This window comes from Kryptolebias marmoratus, linkage group LG8 (genome assembly GCF_001649575.2).
Source record: "Kryptolebias marmoratus isolate JLee-2015 linkage group LG8, ASM164957v2, whole genome shotgun sequence".
In the NCBI taxonomy this organism is placed as follows: domain Eukaryota; kingdom Metazoa; phylum Chordata; class Actinopteri; order Cyprinodontiformes; family Rivulidae; genus Kryptolebias; species Kryptolebias marmoratus.
This window is the reverse complement of record NC_051437.1, coordinates 26,323,133-26,344,467: the sequence shown is the minus strand read 5'-3', so window position 1 is coordinate 26,344,467 and position 21,335 is coordinate 26,323,133. Positions and strand designations below refer to the sequence as shown.

The following is a 21,335-nucleotide window of genomic DNA, read 5'->3' as shown; positions in this document are numbered from 1 at the left end:
TGAGGTCGCCTAATGAGACCTGATCAAAGCGTGAGCATCCTCTGGTTGATTCAGAGACTCGTGGTCCTTCATCCTACGCCCACATCTGGTAATAACCATGGCAACTCAAAAAAAAAGAAGATTTTTTTTCTTTTAAAAGGAATGTGTAGATCAGTGGATGAAGTGATGGCAGGAATATGTGGCTGTTATATGTTTAGCTTCTTGCTCCTCTGTGAGCTGGACTACTGTTTATGAATAGTTAAAATAAAGCCCAAAATACATCTGTCCATCACTTTTCTACACCTGCTTTATCCCGTTCAGGAATGCCGGGAGCTGTTGGCTGTCCATCACAGGGCCACACAGAGATGAACGAGTGCTTACATTGACACCTAGGACAATTAGGAGTGGCCAATTAATCTATGATGCAGGTTTTTGGACTGAAGAAGGCTCTGTAGCCATGTAGCAGCAGTTCGAACCAACTGTTTCACCTCCAAAGTAAAAAAGAAAAAAAAAGCTAACATTGACAAAAATGGTTCAAGCCTGTCTCTGTTGTTGTTGCAGATACATTCATTTGTTTCTACAAATATAGAGAATAAATTGTTTTCCAAGGGTAAAGCCATAAGTGCTAACTAATGGCTGTGCAGAGTGTCCTTAAAAATCTCTGGAGGATCATTTATTATTATTAAGTTGAAGTTACAAATTGATTTAGTATTTTATTTTCTGCTGTCTGGATTTTAAGAACATCTGCCGACATTGCAGGATTGTCTCTTCTATCTACAGCACTATTGTCAGAAAAGCAAAAGTATGTTTAGCAATTAAAGTTTTCATTTTTTATTTGTGCTTTGTGTTTTGGCATGTTAATTAATAAACTTTGTAAGTGAAATTGCATGCATATTTTCTAAAGCCAGCAAGAACCAAAGCATTTTATCTGTCTTTTTGGTCATTATGTGAAGCTCAGCTAATCACCTCACAGCCAAACTTTGGTGCTAAACTTAATTCTCACATAAATACACTTCTCTGTTACTCATATTAAGAAAACAACACCAATTTAGTTGTTCAAATTAGACATCAGAATGATAACTCTTTCTAATTTTCACACAGATATTTGAAGCAAAAATACCCCATTACTTTATATGCCTATTAGCTATTTAACATCACATTTAAAGATGTTTGTGTCTATGTGATTGTAAAGAAAAAAATAATTAGAGGGACAATAATTAGGTACATACAATGTTCCTTTGATTTAACTCATGATCCTCCTGCAAAATATAAACAGCTGAAGATGTACACCCAATGATTACCATCTGCAAGTTCTATTAAACTCTCAGTGGTTCAGGAGATAGTTCGCTAACAGAAGTTGATTCCAACGATAGTTTCAAACATAGATCCTGCAATCAGAGTACAAGTTTGGGATTAGTCTTGGGTTCTACTACACCAAATTTTAGTTTAATATCTGTAAAATTGTTTTAGACATTTTTGTGTTTGCTAAGAGTTCTGCAGTGGCCATCTCGAATTGCTTGATTCCAAAAGGTAACCAGATGTAAATGTCAACCTAGTCATTATTTTTTGAAGTTTCTTTAAAATGTGTTCAGTGATTATGGAGGTCTTTTGCTAACAGTACAGATAAACCAACACACGCACACACACAGACATGGAAAAGCAATATCACTCTGGCTTCCCCTGACTTTAAAGCTCCCTCTGTTACAGCACAACTTTACAATTTAATCTTTAAAACTTGATTAGATTTACAGGTAAATTCTCCTGTTTGGAGCGCAATATCTCCCTTGATTTGATATGCCAGCCTTGTCCTAGCCTTTCCGCTGAGGTTCAAAAAGTAGGTTTCTGCTCTCTCTGTTGCCCTATTTCTGTTTTGACAGCTGCTCTCTATATTAGGTGAAATATGTGACCAGCCTCCCTAATGTAATTTCTGCCTGAGAGGTGTGTTTGCGAAGGATTCCTGACAGTCAGTGCCCTAAAGCTACAATCCTCAGCTGAAATATTCAACCATGTGACAATTTAAAATTCCACTATGCTTCTTTTTGCATAAGACTCATCTAGTTATTTCTTCTGAGCACCTTCATTGCCTGCTTTCTTTGACCGCTTTATTTCACACTCGAGCTCTGTATTATTCTCTTTCCACCGTCTCTCCCTGTTCACTCTTTTTCACATTCCTATTATCTTGCATCAGTTGTCCCCCCCCTCCGGTCACCACTCTGTTTCACCTCCAGCGAGCAGATTGTGCCCTCGGCCTGTAGGAACACGTGTGGCATTTTGTTCGTGGCGGAATGCCTTCTGATTGGGTTTCCCTGCAGCATGACTTCTGGAGGCAGAGAGCACGAAATATCCGTCAAAATGTTATTGGAATAAATAACAAAATTTAAAACAAAAATAAAATTTTAAGTCCAAGTGTTCTTTGAAGGAATGCATATCACCCGTCACTTACCAGAGGTTAAACTAAGATCATCTTATGACAAATGGAGTTGAAGCTGTTTTGCTCAAACCTTGAAAAAAGATTACGTGCGATCTCATACAATTTCACCAGCTGTCACACAGAGAATGTGTTGTGAATGACTGACAGCTACTATCACACCAAACTTTTGCTCAGTATCTGTAAAACGGACAGAGTTTGACACATTTTTGTTTTCGCAGCGATTGCTTAGTCTTATCAGCCCTCGCCTGTGGCAGCAGGTGATAAAATGGAGCGGTATACTGTAGGTATCCAGATGAGTCCAAATGTTTACTCCAATACTTTTTATTAAGGCTAACTAAATATTTTTAACAGGCTAACACATGAAGCATTGACCCCAAGTTGAGTTAGATGTGAAAAATGTCCACTGAAGTAAGACAAGTTAGATGCTTTTACATAATTCATATTGTTTGTCTATTTAGACCATTCAATATCCACATCCTAATTATTACAGTATATAGGAAACGTGGCACATGTAATAATAGTCTACTGGCAAATGTGACCTATTTTCTGACCTTTTCTGTTCAGGAGTCTTAACACACATCTACACCACTGCTGACATTTTTTCTCCCTTGATGTTAAAGTTGGTTAAGTAAAAAAAAAATAAAAAAAATCTCTTTTATTGCTTTCTGAAAATCACACTCTAACTGTTATTAGTTCTTCTCTGGTAGTTTTTGAAAAATGTTGACTACAAGATTTAAAAATCCATGTGTTTTTCTTGCCATGACGGTATAAAGACAGTCGACTACAACTTCTCTTCAGTTAATTCCTCACTGAAGTAACTACTGCTGATTATTCTCCAGCCAATTATAGATAATTCACCAGTAGCAATAATGTCCGGTGACTCAGTGTCCACACAGTAAAACTACTTTAAAAACCTTGTATCGCCTTGTGACAGACAAGCTGAAGTATTCAGTTAATTGGCTGCACATTTTAGTGCCACTTAAAGCCAAAAATGAGACGTTCATGTCACAGTGAAGGAAATTTGAGTTGAAGTGACAGAAGTAGCACATGGAGCGCAACACTATTAACAAAGATTAAAGATAACCTGATTTTAATAACTTGTGAAATTAGCATGACCACTGAAACTGTGCATGATGCTGACCTGTAATGGGGTTTTTCTTTATAAGAATCTACTTGCAAAGATAATTAGTAGCTTTAGTGGGGTAAAAATGTATTGCTCAGCTGTACCAAAGACAGCTAAAACCCATGCATTAGATTCAAGAGGAGATGGTTCTGAAGTGGCACCAAAGCAGCGACTGTCCTCAGAGCAACTTTTACTTTCATTTTCAGTCCATTTTTGGCTGTTTGAGGCAAGTTTTGACTTTAGCTTTAGTTAGGACTGGACTAGTTTTAGATCAAAAACAAACAAATAGACAAATGAATGAACAACAACAATAAAAAAAGACTAAAGATAAGAAAAAATAGTTCTGTTGGTAGATGATTCATGTAACATCTTTTTGATGTTGTTCCCTTTAAGGCTAATCATCTGCCCTTTCATCACCTAGTAGTAAGATGTAATTTGATCCAAACAGTACTTCAGTTTTTTCAAAAACATTGTTTTGTCTGAAATCTGCTTCAGCATATATGTTCTATATTTTCTTCTTATGCTTCTTTTAACTTTAGGCGACCATTCTGCAACCTTTGGTAGCTTTTGACCACTTTTAGCTTTTAGATAGAATTCTGCTACTTTTGCTTTCTATTTAGCATTTTGTTACTTTATCTTTGAGCCAGCCACTTGCTTCGTTTAGCTTGTGTTTTGGAAACAGCAAATGAAAGTATTTCTCAATTCTCAAGCTGCACACATTCTTTTTTATTTTAATTTTAGAATAAAGTATAAACTTGAATTCATAGGATTTTATGAGATAAAAGTGTTGCATTTTAATCAAGTTCAATTTATTCTGTGTATATAGCACAGCAATGTTCAATGCACAATCAATGTTCACTGAAGTTTTCTGCTTTGACTAATGGCTTCTGTAAGTCTGCAGAAAGCATTGGATCTTTATAACGAATATGCAGTTTATTTTAAAAAAATCAAGCCCCTTAAAATATGCCTGCATGCCCCAGTTTTGTGTTTCATTCTCCTACTGAAGAACTCCTTTACTGCTAAGCTGTGGATGTCCATTACAGCTTAATATGATTTGTGCTCCATTCCAAATCATTCATGTTCCCTCCGAGCCCGCGCTGCAGCCAGACTATTTTCAGATGCTATAGCTGGGACTCGGTTTCAGAGGGACGCAGGATTGCTTTGTCATTTAGCTGCTACGTGGCTGACCAGATGTGCTCCTTCCTTTTTATGTCACTTTCCATAAAATAGGCAATCTGTCAGGTTCTTTGGACTCTGCTGATGCTCATGTAACTTAAACGCAGATTAGTCCGAGTCCTCTGTCGGCCTCTGCTGCCCAGACTCTGAAAACCTGACGCTCTTGTGCATCGATATCTTTCTTGAAAATACTTCTTCAATTGGACAGTATGAGTTAAACCTAACAGACCTTGTCTTCATTCAACTTCACTTTTTTTCTTCTCTAGTCAAATAAAGGCTAACATGCAAGTCACGAACTGATTAGCTTGTTCTAATCAGATTTACAAAACCAATTTAGGCAGCACTGTATTCTGTTTTCTGCATGGTTAACGATGTGACAAAGAAAAGATTGTTTTCTTCTAAACACAGTGCCCAAAAGATTCGCTGCCTGCTGCGCTTTCTCTCTTATCTCCCCTCTATTAATTGCTCATTAGGAGGGAAAATTTGGTTTTAATCATTTGCCAGTTTAGACAATCTGAAGTTCATTTGGAGCATTAGGGCTGGGGCTGTCGTAACACAGATAGCATTACCTGAGCAGAAAATACAGTATGAGCTTGGTGAGTTTTCTTTGTTTTCTTAAGCACAAACACGTTTTTTTTACTCAGAAATACACGTTTGGGTTATAAATATGCTTAATTGGAGCTATTTATAACCTTGTGCTACTGTACTCAAAGTAACATTTGCTAATATGAGAATTTTGAAAACTCAAACTTTCTAACTAATACCCTTTGAGCAGTCATAGGACACACATAAATCGTTTTTAAAATGTGAATATGGACACTGGGTAGGGGTAGACATTTAAAAAATCTTCTGTCTTGAATAGACCTCCACTATCTGTGCTGTTGATTCTTTGGAAATTGATATGTCAAAACAATATTTGGTCTCAAAAAGGAGGATATTTTGTTTTGTTGGAATGTCAGAATTGTTGACCTTGCCTTTTCCTAAAGACAAGGTGGTAGTAATGTTTTAGCCAATGTTTGAGTGTGCGTGTGCTTGTGTGTGACCTTATTAGACACAGAAATGCTCATTACTGTTATAATGATATTGGGATCAAATATGGTGTGGATAGAAGCTGAGACTCATTCCCAACACATACGCTGAGACTGACTGAGCGAGATACGGATGTCAACTATGTTTGTCTGCTTTCAAAATATCTCATCAGCCATTTGATGGATTTCATTGAAACTCTCTGAAAGTAATCATTTTGCACACATCTACACCTAATTCACTTTTGGAGTCAACCCAATCTAAGATGGCCACCACAGCTAATCAACATTAACTAACTTAAAATGACTATAGCTCAACCAGTTTTACAGATATTGAGATAATATTTGATGCGGTAGTAGCTGACATCACATACTCTGAGTGCACATCTCCCAAGATGTTTTAATACTCGGACGGCTGTGGTGGCCATCTTGAATTTAAATTCTGTCATTAAAGTTAGTGGACGGTTTGCATGCTTTCAAAGAATGCTGGGCTTTTGGTTAATCACAGTTTACGTTACAGTCATACACACTGACACTCATAAGCCAACTGTACTTTATTGGAAAAAATCAAAAAATCAAAAGTCACTTCTAATGCAGAAGAGTGTCTCAAAGGCTTAATTTTTTGTCATCATCTTTCAGTTTATTTATTCCACTTTATTTAGAGTGAATGTATTTGTTATTAACTGTAAAAAACAAAAAATAATTGTATTAATTTATCTTTTTCTTAAGGGGTCCATAAAAAATTTCAATAAGAAATTGTTTACTTGCCTCTAGCAGCACTAGATGTAATAAAATTGGACGTGGATCCGAGTGTTTTAATATCTGTCATGTCCTGCAGGTGCCAGCATGTAGAAAACCATACAGGCAATACAAAGAAGTAAAAAGTATTTTCTTTGTTCCCCTTTTTTCACACTTTTCTCCTTTTTCTTCCCTTACCAGTGGTTGTGTTATATGTGCAAGCTGTCGGAACCAAAGAGTGGAGAGAGGTAAGTTGAGCAAAACTTCTTTTTTTTGTGCAGTATTATTAATATTCTAACAATTTCTAAAACAATTTTCAACATATTACTTATTTTAAAAGTGCTAAGAAGGATGAAATCCCAGTAGAAACTTATAGTCAGACTCCTTGCTTGCTGTTTAAACATGGCCTTGGCTTTAAATAAATAAAAAAAAGGTCAAAATTCTTGACTGAAACTGATGAAATAAAAGCATGGGGTAAAGCATAAATGATTGAAATTGACCTTATAATTTGATAGTCTTGGATGAAATGACTTAGGGCAGCTTTTTGACAACCTTCTCAAAACTGCTTTCTTTGACTGTTTCTGTCCTCTTACGCTCTTTTTAAATTGAGGTCATGTTTGGGTTTTCTTTTCACGGCTCATGGTGTGTGTTCTGACACACAGACTTATTTTTATGTCTCATGTCTTAGCTTTAATTTTACCCTGTTCACAGTGATGGCATGCTGAAGTTACTCACCTTGTTCCGAGTTAAAATTCAAAGTCAACCCTGATTTGTCATTATGAGCTTTGTTACTGCTGATCTGCTCCCTTCAAGACGCAGCACACCTTTCTGTTCCATGTAGGAAAGTCCTAATCAAAAACACGACATGATCTGAGCTTCAATTAGTGGAGTAAACAACTTACCGCCCACCAAACATTTTGACACCTGAGCATATAATTGTGCTGGTATGGAAACATGGAAAATGATTTATTCGCCATTGACTTTTTGTTTTACGCAATGTGAATATTTACAGTGTGTTAGTACACATGGGGAGAGATTGTGCCAAAATCAGTGAAAAAAATCATAACAATGATGAAGCCTGCACTCACTGGCAGTTATAGGATGAATGTCACACTTGCACACACACTCACAAACACACTCTACCTGTCAGCTGCAATGGACACACTTCAACTGCAAATACCAGACCCTGAACATGAATAGGAAGAAAAGACATCATTTGTCCTTGGAGAACATTTCTGATTTGTGAAACACTGACTGTGGAAGGGAAGTCTGTCATTCTGGATATCAGAAATGTTCATTTTGACATGGAAGAATTAAATTATAAATTCAATGGAAACATGTTTAGTCTGACTATTAAATCATAAAAATTCTATTCAAACTTTTTAAGGCTTCTTAGGTAAATTTAAATTTAGTTTTTTACCAGTACATTTAGAATAGTAGATAACTTATTTTTTATATATTAGCCTACAAATGTGATTGCAGACATTTTTAATTTAATTATTGGTATTGTGGCCAGAAGAAAAACAGTTATTGATACTTAAAGTATTAATTAGAGAGAGGGGAGTGATTTGATTATATGGTAAAGTGGTCTGCCGTACAAATGTTCCTGCAACTGACTTTCTTTTAGAGTCAGCTTGATTTAAAATGCCTACCACAGCCAACTGACCTTAAAAAAACCCACAATAATGGCATTACCTCAGGCAGTTTTGCAGATATTAGCTGAAGGTGTCGTAGCAGCTGAGACTGATCCGCAACACGTTCTGAGCTCTAACAGATTTTGCAAGATCTTTGTTTGAAATTGTACCAATAACTGTTTGGAGTCAACTCTAATTTTACTGAAACTTTCAAGAGATAATTATTGGATATATCTCTACCGCTGATTATCTTTTGAAGATGACTTAGAAAACACTAACATATAATACTGACAGAACTGGACACCTTTGAGATGAGTTGTCAGCATGTCAGATAAACAGAAATGTTTTACTTTTGCATCTTTAGACAAACTTTGAATATAATGTATTCATTGTTTTTCTTTAAATAAGAATAGTTTCATAAACAAGTACTTTTAGTGCCTAAACTTAACCAATAAAAACTGAGACCATAAGTAAAAGGCAACAAAAACATTGAAAGAACTAATATATTTGTATCAGTCTGGTTCCTTCTCTCTTTTCTGTCCAGAAACAATGTGGCTTGTTTGTTAGTTAACAATCAAGAATGGTGTTTTCTGCATTTCTGCTTGTGCATCAACAAACTGACACCGAAACTTCTGTCTCAGAGATGCAATTGACTTTAACCAAAGAGAAGTGTTTGACATGCATGGAATGAGAATTGGTCATTTATTTTTCCAGCCTTCACTGAGCTCATTTTAAAATATGTTGTTAGTTTTTGCTCACTTGCAGAGGTGGAAGCCATACAGCCTTATTTCCCTCCTAACTAAAAGGTTTCCACTCTGCTGCAGCCGTTTCTGTCCTTGTGGCCAACAGTTCAAAATGCTACAGCTAAAGATCACCATGATCTTCCTCCAGACTAACTTCTTCTGCAAGGAATCCTGCAGGAATTAAGTCCCTCCACCCCTGAAATGCTGCTTTATGCTGCTTCGCCGTACTTTTCTCACCGGCACTGAGAAGTTCCCAACAGGCAGGTGACTGTCTGTCCTATCTATGCGCCTCAATTTCATCAGTTTTTCTTTCTTTTTTCTGTAATTTTCTAAAAATATTTAAGGAATGGAGTTACACTCAGAGCTGGGGGTGATGTGATGTTTTTTACCTGATTCAAATCTGATGCAACATTTGCCTCCCTTAATCTTTCAAGCTTGATTTGATGTGAAATCTTGTGGAAAGTGTTGAATGTCACATTAACAATTTACAACACATTGTTTATTTTTTTTAAATAAAATGCTCTTTAAAACATGGATAACCATTGGCAGAATGCCCTTTAAGCTGATGGTTTCACCTCTTAAATATGTCTTTTTTATGCTAGTTTTTCTGCGTTTTTAGAGCTTTAAAAGGTCAGGTGAACAGTTATAAAAATCTTTTTATCTGAAGCCCTACATATGTGGGCTTCATGTTACATAAGTATTTGTAGCTTACATGATTTATCACCTTAGGATATGATTCACAACAAATAATTGTTTGCTCAAACACATATTGAACTAATTGACCAGCAGTTGTTCCGTTCACAAGCAAATAACTTTAGTAACTTGTGTCAGTTAGGAAGACGGCCAATTCAGAAAAGGTAATAATTTGTATTCAATAAAACCATTTACAATTCTTAAACCGATATTCAGTAACAGGGTAAACAAGTACAGGCCTGTTGTAGCCACTCCTTTTATTGTCTTTATCTCCTTCTCGTTAACAGACGCTGTTTAGACCTGGTTTTTCAAATCGTCTTTATTGGATTGCAATTGGATAGTACTAAATACAGATCTGAACAGCCTCAGTGAGAAATGAAAAGGTTTTCCCTCAGGCCACAATCAGAGGTGGTCTGAACCATTTTTATCCGCATACATTTGGTAGTCTGAACAGAATTCATCCTGATCTTTGATGTAAGACTTCCTGCTGAACTGCTGCGACCCCACACAAGCAGTAAAGCTATTACCTGGACTTTTAGAAAAAATAAAAGGTCTGCTCTGCCGCCGGCTGATTAAAGATGACTAAACAGCCATCCTTGTGAATATTCTGAAGATATGGCTTTTTTGTTATTTTGTTTTGTTTATCAGAACCCTTCTCAATAACAATGTTTGTTTTGTCAGGATTTTTTTTATTATTTAGAGTGGATTTCAGGACTTTGCATGTGTAAAGTTCTTTTTGTTTTGATTGTTTTCAGACCTGATTGGACCCGCTGTGGTCACTACATGCTATAATGTGCTGAGTCAATCATAAGACTGAGCAGCATTACGTCTCATTATATTCGCCCATTTAAACCAAGCACAGATGTCACTTTCTCAGTGGAGCCGTATAAAACAACAGCTGATGGCCGACAGCTGTCAACGCGCTGTGGAGTTTTATGGGTTAAAATTTTCCATCTTTTGCTCTGACACAGGTAATTAGGCTTAAGGGATAACGCAACAAAAATGCAACTTAAACGGCTCTGAACCTTGTTAATGTCAAAATACCGTCATTCAGATGTCTGAAAGTATGTATTTGTTACAGAAACATCAGCGGACCTGCTGTCACACCGAGCTGCCAGCTCACTGTGTGATGCAGCTGCATATGTCTCCATACAGAGCTAGTAGCTGACCATCTCAAAAACGTTTGGGGGTACACATTTACCTGGCAGGTGTGAACGCTCTCAATCAGAGCTGACCACTCTCAGTCGAATCATCCACGGTGGATATTTATCATCAGGTCTGAACAGCATCAGAGATCATAAAGTGGCTCCTGTAAAACATTACCAAATGGTACCCAGTCACACAATGTGCACAATCACTATTACTGTCAATTAATGTAATAGTAGATAAAAACAACAACAACAACAAAAACAAACTTATTTCTATCCCGTTCATAGGAACAAGGAAGCTGATCATTTTTACTGTGTGTTTTCCATCAAATAGACTAAAAAGGATTATAATGTTTGTGTTTATTTTAGATAAAATCCCCAAACTGTGCTGAACATTCAGTTATCTTAGGTCAAAAATCTTTTTCTGCACATCTACAACTCAACAACTCTCATGCTTTAATGTTTTTTTTCAGTTTTTGCAGATACAGCCACAGTGAAACAAGCAAACGGAAAATACAGACACACCCAAAGGGCTAAATAGAGCTTTATGGGTTACTGTGACTAAAAAGTGACTTAATCATCATGACCCAGCTTGTTAGCAGAGTTAGTCCACGTCAGCAATAAGTTATGAGAATGTTTATTCCCAAACTTTTTTTGTTTCTTTGTTTGTTTTTCCCCAAAATCATCTACCTGTCACGATTCACCCCCCTCCCCTCCCCACAAAAAACAAACTTCCGATTTTGTAATTACATTACATTTTGACAAATGTCGCCAGGGCATTCTCAGCTCGGCTTGCTTGTTTGGTTGTTTGTAAGAAAAGACACGGAAATGTGATTTTTCAATCACCCTCTTTCCATGCAGCCCAGGCTGCTAAATAAACATGATTTTTTTTTTCCCCATGTAAGACTGTTTTAATTTATTTTATTGAACAATTTGGGATGCTTGTTAATTACTTTTCTCTCTAAGACAGGTGGTGAGTCAGTTCTCCCACAAAACAGGATTTAGCAATTAAAAAAAAAATAAAATTGAAACATTATTTATTAGATTGCTGAGGCCACTGTTCATCAAATGTGATCGATTCCCTCAAACTCCTGAAGTTTACTCACTCTACAACAACATGAACTGTAAACAAGCACATCCATTTGATGTAATGAGATCATCTTTATTTACATATATAAATATATTAGTTAGTGTTAACAAAAGGCAACAGAAAAATCCTTATCATATTAAGCAGCTAAAATGATAATGTATTATTTATTACTCAAATTAAAAGACTCAACAGAACAAACTTCCTCCAAAACACATTTTACTGTAAAATGTTTACTTAATTTATATTTTCTATACACAACTATATATGTTCAAATGTACACATACAGTTTATGCTTTACAAGTTCATTGTTTTTGTTGTACTTATTAAAAAATATAGTACTGGTCTAAATAATACTTTATTTTAATGTTTTAAAGTGGTTTTATCAATATTTACACAGGTTTTCTGCTTTTTCAAAGATTTATTTAGACATTGACTTCTTTTTCACTGACGATTTCCAGAAAATTGTTTTTGCTTATTATGTCACTTAATTATCACTTAATTATGACATTTTTCAGGTATAAAAAGGCTCCTAATGGAGGAACGAGTGTTTTTGTTACACAAGAGAAAACTTTGCAAACAACCAAACTCAGATTAAATCTTCAGGTACTTTGGTACCAGCAGCTGGCCACGAAGAGACAGTTTGCTCCCATTTCTTTAGTTGAATCTAAAAAATACCAACAATAACACAGTTTGACAGGCAGTAAATAGTATTTTAGCTCCAACAAGATGATTTCCAAAGAGCTGTTAGCTGAAACTTGGCATAAGGTAAAGAATCACCTGAAGGATGACACATCGCTCAGGTCCTGTGTTGAGTTTTTGCTGTTTTTTTCCCCCTATTTTTTAAAAGCAGGATTTTCAGATACTGTTTGTTTTGTGAAGATTTTATTTTATTTTGTTTGACACTTCTTTCATCCTCCACTTGTCCAGTTTCTCTGAATCTTCGAAGCACAAACTGCACAATAAGCTGTCATGTTCAGGTAAAAGGACTGCACAGAAAATAACAAAAGTCACAAGAAAAACTTTTAAAATGTTTTTAGATGCCTGGCAAACATTTCAAGACCACTTTTAGAGATTGCAAGTTTGGCTTCTTGAACGCAAAGTACAAATAAAAAAACAAAAAATCATTCAAAAATAATTCATTCTTTAGTCCTATGTTCGTATTTCATGATAAAAACTAAATAAAAATGTTTTTCCAATTGATCTACATCCCCTACAGCAGGGGTCCCCATATGACGGACTGAGGTCCAGATCTGGACCCAAATAAAGTCTTGTTTGGACACAAACCAGTTGTTAAATTTCAGAAGAATTAAATTGTTGTTATAGTTTGTTTAAAATATACACACATATATTTTTACTTGCACATGCTTTCCCATATTTATGCAAATTATTTTAGGGTAGTGCAGCTTCTCCCACGTTCACAATAATTTATTTCAGGACGCCAAGCTTTTCTAGCAGTTATGATAATTCATTTTACCCGTTTGCAGCTTTTCAACAATTTATGGTAATTTACCATTGGTAATTCATTTTAGACAGCACAGCCTTTTGAGAATTTACAGTAATTCCTTTTAGGTGGTGCAACTTTTTTACTTATAATTTATTTTAGGAAGTTCAGGGGTTTTGCACTTTTACTGTAATTCATTTTAGGCAGCACAGTTTTTACTAGCATTTACAGTAATTCTTACATCTGGCCAGCGGTTTCATTCTGAAGAGAGAAACTATATATATACTCTCTATCCTCTCCATTATAATTGAAGACCATGACCAGCAGTAATAAAGCTATTCCCTGATCTACACACCCTACTGCCTGTTAAACCATCATGTCTTTAAAATAACTAAACAAAGACCTTAAATGCCAAAAATAAGGAAAAAAAACAAAACAAAACTGGGATGTTTCTGTCGGGTCGATACAGCAGGTAGTTCTGGAGCCCAGTACGCTAGGCCTTGGTAATGGATAGGCTGGGGATGCAGTTGATAGCATGGATTATGTGCGCTGGCCTCTGAAGACACGAGTCACGGTATTGAGGTGGCAGTGAGGCAGTGCCAAAATCAATAGCTCATTACATGGTACTGTCAGGGCGCACCACCAAGGCGAGGCCAGCAGTTCACTGGGGGGATTACTGGTGTGATTGTCAGGGTGATAGAGAAGCGCTCTGACTCTGGAGAGGAGATCGGTCCGGGCAATGCTGGGGACACACGGGAGGAAGATGATGGCTCTAATGTACCAATCTAATTTCTCTCAGGACCCAGGATTTAACGCATAAACTTCAATATAATGAAGTGGGATCACATTTTAAAAAAAAAAAAAAAAAAATCATATTCATGGATTTTATAATTTGAGTATAATATTGTAAGGGTTTTTTTTTTTTAACCATTTTTCTTTCTTTTACTCTTTTATGAGTTTATTACCATCCAATAATTGAAAGCCTAGCATTCCTTGAAGGAATGGATGTTTCCCACTCCTTTCCATGTCAGAGTTTTAGCCCAAAATCATCTTATGATGAGAAATGACAGAGCTGTTTTGGTAAACCTTGAAAATAATGTTATGCACAACCTAATGCAAAGATCTTACAAGGTTGTTGTTGTTGCAGACGACTTTCAGCGACCACTACACCAAATTTAGCTTAATATTTGTAAAACTGACTGAGTTATAGCCATTTTTGTGTTGGCACATTTTGATTAGCTATGGCAGCCATTTTGAATTAGCTTGACTCCAAAAGCTAAGAAATAGCCATTGGGTGAAGGTGCACATCCAATTATTATTTTATGAAAGTTTCATTAAAATCCATTCAGTGGTTCATGAGGTATTTTGTTAACAGACAGACAGAGTTGACTACAAATAGTTATTGGCTCATTGACACACATAAACACGTGCAAAAACTTTATCGTTAATCTTTGCCTTTCAGACAATAACTATGCATTATGTGTGATTTTAACTAACATAAATATTTTTTTGTTTTTCCTGTTTTTATAGTTTGGCCGGACAGAGGTCATCGATAACACTCGAAATCCAGACTTTGTCAGGAAATTTGTGCTGGACTTCTTCTTTGAAGAGAAACAAAATTTAAGGTTTGACGTGTGAGTAGTCTGGCTTCACTTTTTCTAAGTCTGTGTTTCAATTGTTCAGTTTAAATTGACTATAGTTCATGTTTATTACAGTATAATGAGAATAAAATAACAATAATAAAAAAACAGATTCATAAATGTTTTTCCTTTTGACTGATTTTATTGCCACAGATACAATGTGGACTCTCGAAGCTGTAACATATCCAAACACGTAAGTATAGTTTGAAATGACAACTTTTATCAATGCCAAATGTATCATTTTATGGTGATAAAATGATCAAATAGAATAGAATAGAACACCTTAATGTCAAGGCTTATTTATAGTAAATAAGTAAAAGAACTAATATTAATTCACTAAAAAGAAATCTTTCCAGTAATGGTGTTTCTTTCTTTGTTTCCTGCCAAAAAAAAAATACTTTGGAGAGCAGAAGGTGAGTGTTTTTACTAGCAGATATATTATTATCTGTCATGAGTCATAGTGTTATTTTTTGTTTGTTTCACTGTTCATTTAGTAGCATCCCTAGATGAAACTTGTAATTTTGTGATGTGATTCATTCACTGTTTTCATTGTATTTTCTCCCATTCTTTCATCTTATTTATCCAATCACGGACAAGCACCAACACCTGGAAAGCTTCCCCACTCTGTGTTGTACCACATTTTGTCTGTCTGCATTTTCTCATTGCCTCAGGTAAAAATAATAATAAAAAAAAAAACTTTCAGAATTCCACTTCAAAGCAGAGGCAGCTTTTGTTGTTTTGAGACAATATTCTGCATGTCAGGTCACTTACAGAGGCCACACACACACACACATATTCAGTTTACGGGACACACACCTACAGCCGACCTGCAGCCCACACACCAGAAGCATCATCATTTATTGATGTGCTTTCTGTTTTATCATTCTACGTCAAGTCTGCTTTTTATGTTGCCACATGCTTTTCTTTGTGATGTTTGGTGAGGTTATCTAATGATATTTGTTTTTATATCAGCTCGGTCTGTTTAAAAATGATAAATCACCTAATGAGCAGTTAAATCATACAGCTCTTTATAAAACTTGACCTCGTTGGGTTAATATATGCGTATACATCTAAAATGTGGAATTAAATCGTAAAGTTAATGTTCGGTTTAAAATTGCCATTCAGTGAGATGAGATTGAACTTTAATGACTTTAATATCTCCGACACAATTCCCATCAATCTTTACACTTGTTCATAATTGCCATCTGGCATATTATCTCCAGTATTACCACAGGGGTGGTACTGGGTGGATTCTATTTGTTGCTTACTCATCAGCTCTTAAGGCGGGCTCACGCTGTGCAATTTTAAAAATTGTAAAGGACTTGTACTTGTCACACTGCGTGATCTTGATATTATAAACTCTTGATGTTAGGTTTAATAGATGCCATATTGTAGGATTTGTTTTTTTGCTGCAGCAGAATCACATATGTCATAAAAAAAACCTCTCAGCTACACAGCTGCAGTTACACCACAAGATTTTCCCAGAAGGTTTCTGACACAGCTTGATATTTGTCATAGGTTGTTTTTTGGTCACGAAAAAGCTAAACCAGCTGCCGTGAATCCTGTGACACTAACCGACCAGAGATCAGCAGTTCAAGCACAGGACAAAATATTTTCTTACAATTCTTTAACAATAATAAAAAAATCTATCTATAACAGCCAGAAATCACAGGGCGAGCTGACTTTATACTGTAAAACCTTTCAGGTGAGTTTACTGATAGCTTTTAAATTGACATAAAAGTGAAGTGGTTCATAGATGGTGTTGAAAAGACTCTTAACATGAACAGAAATGCTACACCACTGAGTCAGTGACTTTGTTGTCTGTGTCCCGGTTGCATAAAACAGGCATTGTTATATCACCAAAATGCAATATTGCCCATTGCCACCAAATGCAAAGAGCTACATTGTTGGTGATCATGTCTCTGACTGTGAATGTTCCTTTTTCTTTGTCTATTAGCAACATATTTCATGAACCAGTGGATGTATTTTGATAAAACTCTCAGAAAGTAATCATTGATCAAAGTAATCATCTACAGTTACAACGGTTCAATCTGGGAATCATCATATCTAATTGATCCTAGCAAACACAAAATGGCTGTAACTCATTCCGTTTTACAAATATTGAGCTTAAATTTGGTGTGGTAGTAGCAACGAGTCATTCTCAACACGTACTCTGAGAGCTAACAGATCGTGCAAGATTTTACAATTCTGCATGTAACAGTGTTTTCCAGGTTTTTCAACAGAGGTTTCAAACTCTGTCATGAAAAGCAGGAGGCGATGCGCATTACTATAAGGAATGCTAGGCCTTAAATTACAGTATGTTTCTGTTCATCGCTCAGCCTTATCACACAAATAATTCTTCTGCCTTCATACCTGCTAGGACTTTCTGGGCCAGACCTTCTGTACACTTGGAGAGATAATTGGCTCAACAGGAGGACGGCTAGAGAGGACCTTATCGTAAGTCCCTAACATCCTTTGTATTGTCCCAGTGTGAAAATTCTGTCTCTCTCCTTTTTTGTTTCATCGTTTTGGCCTTTTTTTTATTTTATTTTATTTTTTTATTTTTGTTGTTGTTCATTTATCTAAATAGAAATTATGCACATAAATAATTTCTCCAGCCAAGCAGAATGAAATGAATCCTCCTTCTGTCTTTTGTTCTATATTTATTGTAGGCTGCTGTGGAAAACAACATTATAAAAACCATTTAACTAAAGCCGCAAGTGTAGACTCACCAAGTTTAAATAGCCCCATCTATTATATTGTTAGATCAGAGTAAGGGAGCCCATACGGGCTGGCTGCATCACAACAAACTGAACTGGTTTCTCTCACACACTGTGGAGCAAAATGTGAAAAGACATTTCTATTATTGTAGACGGGTAGGTTCAGTGTACCTGTATATTATGTTTTTGGGGATAAGTTATTAGTAGCAACCAAAGGACCTTTGTTTTTCAGATATGAAAACGAAGAAAAAGTATGCATTCTTCGTGAGACCAAACCTGTTCTGTCAACATATTTTTGCAGTGTTTGATATCATCCTCTAATTTCAGTAAATAAATACTGGGACATCGAGTCAGGAAGATCACAAGGTGCATTTGAAAATATTTCTTTATCAGAAAAGGCTTTCAGGCTTTGTTTGTTTGTACACTGGAGTACTGAAGCAGCATCTTTATTAAAAGTTGAAAACTATTGGCTTAACAAGTGTAGCTGTCTCAGTTTTGCCTGAATGGCAAAATCCTTTTTTAAAAATAATTCATTAAGTGATGTATGTATCTATATTGGTGTAGCAAATAAAACTTTATCTATACTGGAGAAATTTTTTTTTTGCAAGAATGCTGAGTGCTGAATGGCTGCTGAAATTTGTTGAAGAATAAATTAGTAACTGAACTGTTAAAGGTAGAACAAGCAGAACAAAAAATAAATAAATCTGCAAAACTGTAACTAAAAACTAAAACTAGCAAAACTGTTGCTAAGAGCTAGAATAATAATAAAAAAATGTAGCTAAAAGCTAAAAGTAGCATAACAAGAATGCAATAGAGCAAGTAGATTTTAGAGAACAATGTTTGGATGGATTTGAAGAGATGTCAGTGTATTTATGTGGGGAAACTATTTTTAAATAAGGGTTAATAATTCAAAAAGTATAATAGTTACAAATACTGTCTTTATTATTCTTTGAGTCAGACGTTTTAATATATCCTAACAGACAAATAGAAGAAACTCTAAACTGGAAAACAATAGTGTGAATACTAAATTCATCCACATTTCTAAAAGAAACAAACAAAATATGTTGTTAGTCTGTCATCTTAGATCCTCGTTTGGGAATGACCAGTCTGATAAAGAAGATCAAGAAAGAAGTGAGAACAGATGTATTATTTTATGTCTGAGGCTTTGTGGGCAGACTAATGCACTTGTCTGTTTACCTTGACTGTCTGAGGTGCAGCTATGCTGTCCTCTGAAGTGTCCCAGGAGGTGCTGAAATGTGCTGCCAGGTGGTCATCACCACCTGTGATGGCGGTAAGCTAGTTTCAGCTGGAAATATCCCACAAAGTATCTGACATTTTCAACCTGTCAGCCAGAATACAACATGTTTCATTTTGTGGTTTCTGCTGCAGCTTTAAAACATGCATTTTTTAGTGATTTACTGGAGACATTTGTTTTTTATTCAGATTTAGTTTTATTGTGTGAATGCTGCATTCACGCTGTTGTTTTCCAGTTTTTATTTTCAGTATGTTTCTTGCAACCTAACTACTTCTGCATACGTTGTGCTAGCTTAGGTATTTGTATATAAAAAGTTTCGCTCATTCAGGGGATTGGTGCTGTAATCTTTGGGTTTTTTAAACTTTTATACTTTTGAAAATAGTTAACCTTATTTATAAATATGTTCCCTATAGAAATGCATTGAGATTTCTTCAGTTACTTCAAAACATTCTTTTTAAAATTTGCTTTAGATTCTGCTTCCATTTTTGTCTTTTTGTGTAACTATTTGTTTTTAGCTTATGTTCTGTTCTTTTTAGCTTTCATTCTGCTACTTTTAGCTTTTAGCTGGCCTTTGCTACTTTTAGCTTCTAACCAGCTAATTAATAGTTCAGCTTTTAGCTAACCTTTTCCTACTTTTAACTAGCCTTTTGAAACATTTAGCTCTTAGCTCTTGTTTTGCTAGCATTTTGCCAGTTTTGCGTTTTATTTTTTTTTAGTTTTTAGCTAATGTTTATTAACTATTTTACATTGTTCACTATTAGCCCACCTGTTATAGTTCATTTTGTAAAATTTACCTCACAAATTATGGAGCAGTAAGTCGTGAAAAGTGGACCTGAAAACAGCCATTAAAACCCAACAACAACCTAAAGTAACTTTTTGTTTTTCCTGCCTTTGGTGTGTCTTCCTCATGCAAACACACCAACGCTGCCCCGCCCTTCCCTGATGGTAACAATTACTCACATTCATCACAAACCTCCTATAATTTACAAGTGATTAATTATTTTTTTTCATTCTGAGTATTCATTAATGGGATTCACCTTGAGGCCCATAATTAGAATAGTGTCATCAGTTAGAGGTTGCTTACGCTAAGACTCTGTTTGATTTTTAGAATGATTGATTTGTAATTAACGATGGAGAACAAAACTTGAGGACAACATCTAGTTTGTTTTTTCCCAGGCTGATCCAACTTTAATAAAGTTAGAACTGAAGAAAAAAACAAGGCACTAATTTTGATTCTAAAAGTAACTTTGACTTGTGCTTTCTGTCACTGTGGCTAAAATTATACTTAAAACACATTTGATGTTTGTTGCAGTAAACAATCTCTAAATTTGTTAATTAAACGCACCAAAAAGTGACAACTAAGTGGTTTCCCTTTGTTATGGTTATTGCACAACCTGCTGAAGAGCCACAGTGCATTAATATCATCTTAGGCGTGTCGTTTCAAGTATTGTTCAGGGGTCTCAGATGGAGGTGTTTGTGTTGTTGTACGTCAGCTGCGTCATAATACCACTGCCCCTAAAGAGTTGTGGCAGAACTGTGCCAGGGTCTCTGCTGTCTGTAAATATTTTAAAATGAAAAATGACAGCAGTCCGCGGCCCCTTGGTTAATGCCTGTCTGCAGTTGGAACATTTTGTTGCAGTGGCGGTGTCATTTCAATTACCTGCACTCTGAATAGGCACCTAAAGTCTTGTATTAGGTTCTTGTGTAACATTCTTTAATGTAATATCCTTTGTCTCGTGGCAAAAGAAGTATTTTATTGCCTCCAGAATTTTCCCCGTCGATATTGAGGTGGGATTTGAAAAGCTACAAGCTGACATTTTCTTAGAGCAAAGGTCTCATCATATAAAAGAGTGAACCACACACACAGTATTATCCAGATGATCAGTAAGAGTCTTTTTAAAAAGTGCCTTGGTTTTTGTGAACAAAGTTAAAATAAAAGTTTATTATTTAAAGCCTTAAAAGCCAACATGATGCAACATTAGCATTTATAAGCGTTAATTTAGTTTTTGTTCACCCATGAATCTAACTATGACTCTAACTGTAGCTTCTTTTTAGTCTTTTTCAACCTTCCTTTAATTAGGGATGCATTCAGTGCTTTTATTTCAACGTTGTATTCTGCTCAAAAAACATTGATATGGATCTTCTTGTTGCTACCTGCCACCTATAAAAACATGGTTGCTGACCAATATCATCCCCTGTTTGGTACCAACTCTCCACTGTATTTTTAGAAGCCTTTAGGAGGACAGCACTTGGTTAAGAATGACATTCACTCAGCCTAAAAACTTCCAAAAAACAATCTGACAGGATTTGGTGGCATCTGGGGAGAAAAAAAACCTGAAGTTCTCTGCTAATGTCTTGGTACTAGAAACCTCAGTACAGCCCTTCCTCCCATGCCTGTCCAAGTTATTTTGGTGGCAAAAAGGAGAAGCTAATCAGCGTTAGGCATGCAGTCTTAATTTTGGGGGTTGATTGGCATTTATACAAATGCAACAAGCATAT

At 35.8% G+C, this 21,335-nt stretch overlaps 1 protein-coding gene across 1 annotated transcript in view; it reads left to right on the top strand.

Annotated features, from left to right (window-relative positions):
- cpne9 (copine family member IX) overlaps nucleotides 1-21,335 on the top strand; it is an 83,493-nt gene that overhangs the window by 14,935 nt on the left and 47,223 nt on the right. The window contains exons 3-7 of the mRNA XM_017411417.3: nucleotides 6,674-6,720; nucleotides 14,752-14,855; nucleotides 15,015-15,054; nucleotides 15,272-15,274; nucleotides 17,242-17,318. Coding sequence (XP_017266906.1) covers nucleotides 6,674-6,720; nucleotides 14,752-14,855; nucleotides 15,015-15,054; nucleotides 15,272-15,274; nucleotides 17,242-17,318 — 271 coding nt within the window. The remainder of the gene's footprint in view (nucleotides 1-6,673; nucleotides 6,721-14,751; nucleotides 14,856-15,014; nucleotides 15,055-15,271; nucleotides 15,275-17,241; nucleotides 17,319-21,335) is intronic.